Below are 10,016 nucleotides of genomic sequence, written 5' to 3'. Positions count from 1 at the left end.
CACCACAACACAGTCCCCGAGCCCATTGTTCACTGATGTGGCCGGACCGTTTACCGGGGGGACCGGGAGAGTCCGGACCGTTTACCGGGGGGACCGGGAGAGTCCGGACCGTTTATCGGGGTGAACGGGAGAGTCCGGACCGTTTACCGGGGGGACCGGGAGAGACCGGACCGTTTATCGGGGTGAACGGGAGAGTCCGGACCGTTTACCGAGGGGAACGGGAGAGACCGGACCGTTTACCGGGGGGACCGGGAGAGCCCGGACCGTTTACCGGGGGAACCGGGAGAGTCCGGACCGTTTACCGGGGTGAACGGGAGAGTCCGGACCGTTTACCGGGGGGACCGGGAGAACCGTAGCTAGGGAGGGAGGGAGTGGGCACCGTTTACTGGTGAGGGTCCGGACGGTTTATCGGGGGGAGTGGGTTGAGGTGAGTTCTTGCGGGTGGGAGGTTCTTGGTTTGTTTTTAGAGACACTTTCTCCATGTGGAAGAGCAGCCCATTGTCAGACCCCCACCCCATTGTCAGACCCCCACCCCCTTGTCAGACCCCCACCCCCACCATCCCTTAGATTTGTAAATAATGACAAAACTGTTCACAAATCGAATAGCCACCCGCACGAGAACAGAAACAGCTGGAGAAACTCAGCAGGTCCTGCAGCATCTGTGAAGAGAGAAACATAGTTAACGTTTGGAGTCCAATTATCCTTTTTCAGAATGACATCCAACTGGATTCATTTACTTCGTTTAACTCAATGGACCGAGAGGTTGCAAATTGGAGTCTGGAGATCAGAAGGAAGATGTAGCGACTTACATTAATGTAACATATTAAATGTCCAGACAGGCTCGCAGCCACTGAACTAATTCTGAAGTTAACACAGATGTACTGTATACACAGAAATCACCTGCTAACAGTACATGTGCAAGTGACCAGTTTTTTTTTTGTTAACCCAAGGGATGTGGAGTATTTGATTAAATGCTTGGCACATAGGATAATCAAGACGAATGGAAATTGAAGGAAATGAATTAGTACTGTTCCCATTGAATCTGTGGTTAGAACATTGTTCTAGTCATAGAGATGTACAGCATGGAAACAGAACCTTCGGTCCAACCCGTCCATGCCGACCAGATATCCCATCCCAACCCAATCTAGTCCCACCTGCCAGCACCTGGCCCATATCCCTCCAAACTCTTCCTATTCATATACCCATCCAAATACCTCTTAAATGTTGCAGTTGTACCAGCCTCCACCACATCCTCTGGCAGCTCATTCCATACACGTACCACCCTCTGTGTGAAAAGGTTGCCCCTTGGGTCTCTTTTATATCTTTCCCCTCTCACCCTAAACCTATGCCCTCTAGTTCTGGACTCCCCAACCCCAGGGAAAACACTTTGTCTATTTATCCTGTCCATGCCCCTCATAATTTTGTAAACCTCTATAAGGTCACCCCTCAGCCTCCGACGTTCCAGGGAAAACAGCCCCAGTCTGTTCAGCCTCTCCCTGTAGCTCAGGTCCTCCAACCCTGGCAACATCCTTGTAAATCTTTTCTGAACTCTTTCAAGTTTCACAACATCTTTCCAATAGGATGGAGACCAGAACTGCACACAATATTCCAACAGTTGCCTAACCAATGTCCTGTACAGCCACAACATGGCCTCCCAACTCCTGTACTCAATACTCTGACCAATAAAGGCAAGCATACCAAACGCCTTCTTCACTAGTCCTTTGAAAAAGGATTTTTTAGGGAAGGACAACAAATACTGCCTTGCTAGTGATGTCCAAATTTGATGAATGGTTATAGCAAAAATAACATCTGTGACTAAGGAATTGAGCTATGGGGAGTTTTGGTATAATTATGCTATTTGAAAATGAAATTGAAGGTTTTTATTCACAAGCCCCACAATGTTTAATGGAGGAACTCTTTTTTGGGGAAGACTAGAATAAAGGAACATAACCTTGGAATTCAACTTAAGTGCAACTGTGAAAGTGTTGCAAAAGCTAAAGATGCAAAATTGATTGAAGGAGTTTTAAAAGGAAAGACTGTCAGGAAACATTTAGAAAAAAAAGGGGTAAAAACAAATTGCTCAAGAAACTCAGGTCTAGGAACATCTAGAGAGAGAGAAACATAGTTAATCTTGTTCTGAAGAAGAGACCCATAGGTTTCAAAATGTTAACTCTGTTTTCCTCTCCACAGATGGAGAGATGCTCGTAAAATAGTATCGACTCAGTGGGCTGAATGGTTAAGTTTTTATCTGATAAATTTATCTGCCACACAGTATTCATTGAATTAGCTGTCAATACATCCTAACCATTCCATTGAGCTAACTGATAAAGAGAAATTGTTATTGTACATACTCAGAAAGGTAAATTACGCCAATGCGTTTTATATTCGGGTTCAAAGTTTTCTAGCTGAGCTGGAAGATTTGCTTTCAGATGTTTCATCACCATGCTAGGTAACATCATGAGTGAGCCTCCGTTGAAGTGCTGGTGTTCAGTCCAGTTTTCTATTTGCGTGTAGTGGTCTGTTGTGGTGGGTCATATCACTTCCAGTTCTTTTTCTGAGAGGTTGGTAAATGGAGTCCAAATCAAGGTGTTTGTTGATGGAGTTCCAGTTTGAATGCCAGGCCTCTAAGAATTCCTGTGCGTGTCTTTGTTTAGCCTGCCCAAGATGGATGTATCGTCCTAGTCGAACTGGTGTCCCTCATCGTCTGCGTCTAAGGATACTAGTGATAGTTGCTCATTATTTTGGTGGTTAGTCTGTGCTCGTGTATCCTGGTGGCTAGTTTCCTGCTAGTCTGCCTAATGTAATGTTTTTTGCAGTCCTTGCAGGGAATTTTGTAAATGACGCTCGTTCTGCTGGTTGTTGGTTCAGGGCCCTTTAGATTCGTCGAGAGCTGTTTCAGTGGGCTGCCATGATGCCAAAGGGCTGGAGTAGTTTCGTCATCATCTCCGAGATGTCTTTAATGTATGGTAGTGTGGCTAGAGTCTCTGGGTGTGTTGTGTCTTCTTGTTTAGATTTGTTGTGTAAGAATTAGCGGACTGTGCTTGTCGGGTACCCATTGTTCTTGAATACGTTGTATAGGTGTTTTCAGCATCTTGTAGTTCCTGGGTGCAGCAGTATGTTGTGGCTCATTTAAATAATGTCCTGATGCAGCTCTGAATGTGAGTGTTGGGATGATTGCTCCTGTAGTTGAGTATCTGGTCTACGAGTGTCGCTTACCTATAGACACTGGTCTGCAGCTCTCCATTGGCTTTTCACTCTACTGTGACATCTCGGAAGGGGAATCTGTTTTTGTTTTCTTCCTCTTTGGTGAACTTTATACCAGTAAGAATGTTGTTTGTCTTTGTGGGTTTCTTCTTATTTGTTCCATTTCATGATAACAAAGGTGTCATCCACATAGCGGACCCAAAACTTGGGTTGGATCTTGGGGAGGGCTGTTCGTTCCAACCTCTGCATAACTGCTTCTGCCAAGAATCCTGATATTGGTGATACGATGGATGTCCTGTTACATAGAACATAGAACAATACAGCACAGAACAGGCCCTTCAGCCCACAATGTTGTGCCGAATATTTGTCCTAGCTTAAGCACCTATCCATGTACCTATCCAATTGCCATTTAAAGGTCACCAATGATTCTGACTCTGCCACTCCCACAGGCAGCACATTCCGTGCCCCCACCACTCTCTGAGTAAAGAACCTACCCCTGACATCCCCCCTATACCTTCCACCCTTCATCTTAAAATTATGTCCCGTTGTAACACTCTGTTTTACCTGGGGAAAAAGTCTCTGACTGTCTACTCTATCTATTCCCCTCATCATCTTATAAACCTCTATCAAGTCACCCCTCATCCTTCGCCATTCCAATGAGAAAAGGTCTAGCACTCTCAACCTATCCTCGTAAGACTTATTCTCCATTCCAGGCAACATCCTGGTAAATCTCCTCTGCACCCTCTCCAAGGCTTTCACATCTTTCCTAAAATGAGGCGACCAGAACTGCACACAGTACTCCAAATGTGGCCTTACCAAGGTCCTATACAGCTGCAACATCACCTCACGACTCTTGAATTCAATCCCTCTGCTAATGAACGCTAATACACCATAGGCCTTTTTAGAATCTCTATCCACTTGAGTGGCAACTTTCAAAGATCTATGAACATAGACCCCAAGATCCCTCTGCTCCTCCACCTTAGTAAGAACCCTACTGTTAACCCTGTATTCCGCATTCTTATTTGTCCTTCCAAAATGGACAACCTCACACTTGACAGGGTAGAACTCCATCTGCCACTCCTCAGCCCAGCTCTGCAGCCGACAACAGCCTTCCTCACTATCCACAACTCCACCAATCTTTGTATCGTCTGCAAATTTACTGACCCACCCTTCGACTCCCTCTTCCAAGTCATTAATAAAAATTACAAACAGCAGAGGACCCAGAACTGATCCCTGTGGAAGTCCACTTGTAACTGGGCTTCAGGCTGAATATCTACCATCTACCACCACTCTCTGACTTCGACCGGTTAGCCAGTTCTCTATCCAACTGGCCAAACTTCCCACTATCCCATGCCTCCTGACTTTCTGCATAAGCCTACCATGGAGAACCTTATCAAATGCCTTACTAAAATCCATGTACACTACATCCACTGCTCTACCCTCATCCACATGCTTGGTCACCTCCTCAAAGAATTTAATTTGTTGATTTGTTTGTTGGTCTTGTTGTTGAAGGTAAAGTGGGTTGTGAGGTACAGGTCTACTATTTTGAGGGTGCTGTCCTCGCTGATGGTGTTGGTGTTGTCTAGTATTTATGTCTCTGGTTTATCTAGTAGTGCAGCCAGTGTTTCTTTGGCTAGGGTGATGCTTATTGATGTGAATAGGGCTGTTGTATCGAAGGAAACCATGATCTCGTCGTCCTATTAGGTATTTCAGTTTACTTTGAGGTTCCTTTGCTCGTCTGTATGTTGGTGTGCTCGGAAGTGACACTATGGGTCTGAGGGGGACCCCCTGGTTTGTGTACATTTGGTAATCTGTAGAAATGGGTGTGTTGGATCCTTCGGGTTTCATTGTTTGGAGGTCTGTCTTGTTAATTTCACCTGTCTTGTGGAGTTTCTTCAGTGATGCTGTATTGTAAATCGATCTAAGTAAAAGTCTTGCATTTCATTAGTACTGTTCACAACCACCAGATCTTACAATGTGCTTTGAAGCCAACTAAGTACTCTTGCTATATAGTCATGTAATTATTTTTACTCTTTTGCAGGACATGGGTTTCGCTTAGGCCAGTATTTATTACCTATCCCTAACTATCTAGAAAGCAGTTAGGAATCAACCACGTTGTTGTGCATCTGAAGTGATATCTCAGCAGACCAGGTAAGGATGCAGATTTTCTTCCCTAAAGGACAGTAGTGAACCAGGTCAGTTATTATGACAATCAACAGTGATTATACAGTTACCGTTATGGTATCTCTCTCTTCCAGTTTTTTTTATTGAATTCAAATTTCATTGCCATAGTGAGATTCAGAATATTGTCTTGTGGTATTTGTTTAGGGTTCTGAATTGCTACTCCAGTGACAACACCAGTAGGCCACCACCACTCCATTTGTACAGAGCAAGCTCCCACAAGTAGCATCATAATTAAGTATAGATAATCTTTTTTTGTGATGATGTTTGAAAATTGGATGTTGAACACTATGCCCGGATCACTCCCCTGCTTCACTTGTGGATAGGTCAAGAGCATCCTTTACACCCATCCGAAAGGAAAAAATTCAGCATCAGTTAAATATCTCATCCGAATGACAGCACTTCCCACAGTGCAACTAACTGTAATGTCAGTGAAAGGTTTCATGCTCAGGACCTTGAATGGCACTTTTAACACAAACTTTTAATTTGGAGGTGAAAATGTAACTAACTGAACATGGGGTGTGACAGACTCATTTCCTTTGAATAAAGAACTAAGGAGCTCAAAATATCAAAATGAGTCAGGTGGGAGTATAATAAATGAGATACATATGCTTTATGTTTACTAAATCCCATATTTTTTGTATTGTGTTTGTGCATACTTCAGTGCCAACAGAGGATATATGGACAGTGAAGTACAAAGAGATGGCAGAATTCTGGACCTTATTGATGATGCATGGCGTGAGGACAAACTGCCGTATGAAGATGTGGAAATACCACTAGTATGTACAGAATCCGTTCTTGTGTAGTGTCTTAATAATAATTGTATGAAGGCGCATCATTTTGGAATGCAAAATCAGTTAAAATGTGAGAGCAGCCTCTATACGTATGTGCTGAAAATGTGTTGCTGGAAAAGCGTAGCAGGTCAGGCAGCATCCAAGGAACAGGAGAATCGACGTTTCGGGAAAGAAGGGCTTATGCCCGAAAAGTCGATTCTCCTGTTCCTTGGATGCTGCCTGGCCTGCTGCGCTTTTCCAGCAACACATTTTCAGCTCTGATCTCCAGCATCTGCAGCCCTCACTTTCTATACGTATGTGACAAAATGAAAGCAAGAGAATGACTGCCTCCTATTTTGGCAAACGAAGCAGACTTTTCTAGTTTTTTTTTGTATTGATTCTAGATTTTTTTTTAAGATTGTAATTGTCTCAGAAAAGTCAGCCACTGAATTAGACACATTTAACCAAGAAGCAGGAAGGGAAGCTGGTGGAAAAGTATAAAGGGTGTTGATGGAATGACAGGAAAGTGGAGTTTGAGGGGTATAAGATCATCTATGATCTTGTTGAATGGTGGAACAGATGCAATGGGCTGCTGTGTCTTATGGTTTATAATCTTAAATTGTTGTTTATTATTTGGTATTGCTGTGTTTCTATCTATTTTTTAAAAATGTGTGTCACCACGTTCATTCATGTGAAGGTCATTGGGAAATTTGTGAGAGTCATTAAATTGCTCCATATGCACTAAACATCTAGAGCGTGCTGGAATTTTTTATGGTGTTAACATCCTTTTTTTCTGTAAATAAATTCTGTTTAGAGGAAGTTGTTTGTTGAAATGTCACATACTACACCATTAGGAGTTGAAGTAAGCAAGCTCTACTTGTTAGTATCCCCTGGGTAATTAAAGCATGAAGTGGCCCGTTGCCATAGAAAATCTGTCGAGGCATAACAGAAGAAATTCCTGACAAAGGGCTTTTGCCTGAAACATCGATTTTCCTGCACCTCGGATGCTGCCTGACCTGCTGTGCTTTTCCAGCACCATACTCTCGACTCTGATCTTCAGCATCTGCAGTCCTCACATTCTCCCCATAGGTAATTTAGCCCTACATGCCAGCTGTACCATTCAGTGAGATCATGGCTGGTGCCCTATTTCAGACCACTTTTTTTTCCTCCATTATTCCTATATTTCTCTTTTTGTTTAATGTGTAGTAATCTATCAGTCTCAATTTTGAAATACTCAATGACTGACCCTCCACAGCCCTCGGGGGCAGAGAATTTCAGATATTCACAATTTTCTCAGTGAAGACCATGCTTTTCTTCTCAGTTCTAAATGGTCTGCCTCATATTTTTGAGATTGTGTACCTGCCTGTAGGCACCACAGCCAGGAAAATATCCTTCCACCACCTGCCCTATTGATCATTGTAAAAAATTTGTATGTTTGAATGAGATCACCTTTCATTCTTCAAAACTCAAACGATCATAGGCCCAGTGTATTTAATCTTTCCCCATAGGACAATCCCTGGAACCCAGGAGTTAGTTTCATGAACTAAGACAGCAGTCTTAACAATTCCACTCTTTCTTTGTCTTTGTAGAGTGAACTTCCAGAACCTGAACAGGATAATGGAGGAACGACTGAATCTATTAATGAACAAGATATGAAATGGACTGATCTAGCCCTACAAAACCTGCATGAAAATACCCCCTCTGCAGGAAGCTAACATCATTACAAACATAGGCTTATTTCTCTATTACCATACTCTTCTCTTGCCAGATGTGTTGCTGTCAGAGAGCTTGGTCTCAAATGAAGATGTACTGTCAGACATTGTGTCTATATCATTGCCAGTGTTACATATCAGAACTAAAACTTGACAAACACATTCAGTTTGCCCATGAAGAAATATATGCATAATAACAAAAGTACATATTTAGCTGTCAAAATTTAGCCCTACTTATTTTAGCATTCAAGTAAATAACTTATTTTTATTGAATAAAACAATAGGAAAACAATGCTGTGTTGTGAAAATAATTCCCATGATAACAGAATGTTATTCCCTCATTACAACAGGATTTCACCTTAAATAATCCTGTTACATAACAGATTTCACCTGTTTAGAAATAAATAAAAATATTACGAATCGCTGCACTGGGTTGCAGCATTAAATTCTATAATTCATTGTAGTCTTACCACAGGAAAGCATTTAACATTTTATGTCAGTAAAATAGGTCTGGTTCCAAATTGTGTGATGAAATACTCAAGGAATAGAGTCATTCAGCATGGAAACCAGACCCTTCGGTCCAATTCATCCAGACATCGCAATCTGACCTAATCCCATTTGCCAGCATTTGGCCCATTAAGCCGTTCTATTCTTATGCCCATCTGGATGCGTTTTAAATGTTGTAATTGTTCCTGCCTCCAAATGCCTGCAAGCATCTGCTGGAGCCTAGTGAGATTTCAATCAAATTAATGTAGTGCAATCAAGAGTAGTTTAAGTAATATCACTTTTGAAAAACAATGCTTATGTTTGATTTTTGAGTTTTACACAGTCTTTTTGTTGGATTTTAGGCTATTTTAGCTTGAGGCTATCTTTGTAAGAAGTGACTGTTGCAGCTTTGATTTTGTTTGTTGCTAAAACTACAATAAAAATTTAGCAATATAAAGAGAACTGATTCTAGCAAATAATTCTTTATCCAATTCAGGGTTTAAATGTCAGTAATTGTGACAACTGTTAGTAAGAAATAAATGTGTGAAATTAAATAATCAGCAGTCTGTACTAGAAGATGCTTTTATTAATATAAGCAGTGTCATGTGAATGGTAAATATGGGCTACGAAGTGTCAACTTGTATCACTTGATTTTAAATCTGAGATTTTCAGAGCCTAAAATAGTTTTAAAAAGACATCACTAACCTAAATTAGCTAAACCAATCATCTTCCCACAAAGTTAAGTAAATTCAGAAAACCACTGGAGACATCAAAACAAATTGATAGAATTAGGCTTCAAGAAACTCATCTTTTCAGTTTACAATTTTATGAAAAGTTGCACATATATTGGAATTGAAAGGTTAGCTGTAAATATCCAGCTTAGAAAAACAAAGTAGCCAGAATTGGGAGTACAGAAATCTACTATATTTTAGTAGCTGCTTAGCACAGTAGCAGACAGAAAGAATAATCGATAATCGATTTTCAATAGCAAAAACAGGAAGTCTACCTCCCTCTTTCTTCCTCATCTTGAAAATAGTGTTCAGTGAAACAATAAGCCAGAAAACAACTATTTATTCAGAACTGATTTCACTACATCTGAGAATATCAGTCTCCAAGTAAACAATAGTGGTTCCAGGTCAACACCTCCATGATTCTTAAGAATTTAAACTGTAACTTTTTAAATTCTTATCTGTAACCAGATACTCTTTAAATTTCAAACTTGTGGAGATGTGTTCGATGTTGCATTTTATTGATCTTTTGAATGGCAGAGCAGGCTCGCGGGACTGAACAGCCTTCTCCCGTTCCTATTTCTTATTATGTTATTGAAGCAAACAGTTAAATATTCACAGAGCTGAGAGTTTACATTCTACTTCCAGATCCTAATAATCTAAATAAGTTCTGTTTTGATGAAAGTTGACATCAAATTAACAGATAACAGGAAACATTTTGCGGTGTCCACCAACACCCTGGAGCTGTTCAGGGAGAGGTGGGCGCCCCGGGGAGTGGAGTGCATTATTTCCCCCTCCAACTCTATTTTGATTTAGTCCCTACCCTCCCCTTCACTGTTTTGATCACACAGCATTGCCCTTCGATGTGAAGGGCATTGCTTGTCACTGGCCACTCGGGTGTTTTCCTATCTTCCTGGTGGTGGAAATTGAAT

The 10,016-nt window shown here is 41.6% G+C and overlaps 1 protein-coding gene across 2 annotated transcripts; it reads left to right on the top strand.

Annotated features, from left to right (window-relative positions):
* The first annotated feature begins 35 nt into the window (after positions 1 to 35).
* Positions 36 to 8,818, top strand: anapc13 (anaphase promoting complex subunit 13). Of its 2 annotated transcripts, XM_087976414.1 has the most exons (4): positions 334 to 427; positions 5,246 to 5,355; positions 6,050 to 6,164; positions 7,748 to 8,818. In XM_087976414.1, exons 3-4 carry the CDS (start codon positions 6,066 to 6,068, stop codon positions 7,871 to 7,873), a joined length of 225 nt encoding a protein of 74 aa, XP_087832540.1. In that variant the 5' UTR covers positions 334 to 427; positions 5,246 to 5,355; positions 6,050 to 6,065; the 3' UTR covers positions 7,874 to 8,818. The 2 variants fall into 2 exon arrangements, with proteins under 2 accessions (XP_087832539.1, XP_087832540.1); XM_087976413.1 differs by lacking the exons at positions 334 to 427; positions 6,050 to 6,164; positions 7,748 to 8,818 and adding an exon at positions 36 to 306.
* Positions 8,819 to 10,016: the final 1,198 nt, after the last annotated feature.

The sequence above is a fragment of the Chiloscyllium plagiosum genome, unplaced genomic scaffold, assembly GCF_037043375.1.
Source record: "Chiloscyllium plagiosum isolate Xiang-an unplaced genomic scaffold, Cpla_swu_hap1 HiC_scaffold_29, whole genome shotgun sequence".
NCBI classification, from domain to species: Eukaryota; Metazoa; Chordata; class Chondrichthyes; order Orectolobiformes; family Hemiscylliidae; genus Chiloscyllium; species Chiloscyllium plagiosum.
Note: the sequence above shows the minus strand (reverse complement) of the source record. Positions and strands in the feature narration are given on the sequence as shown.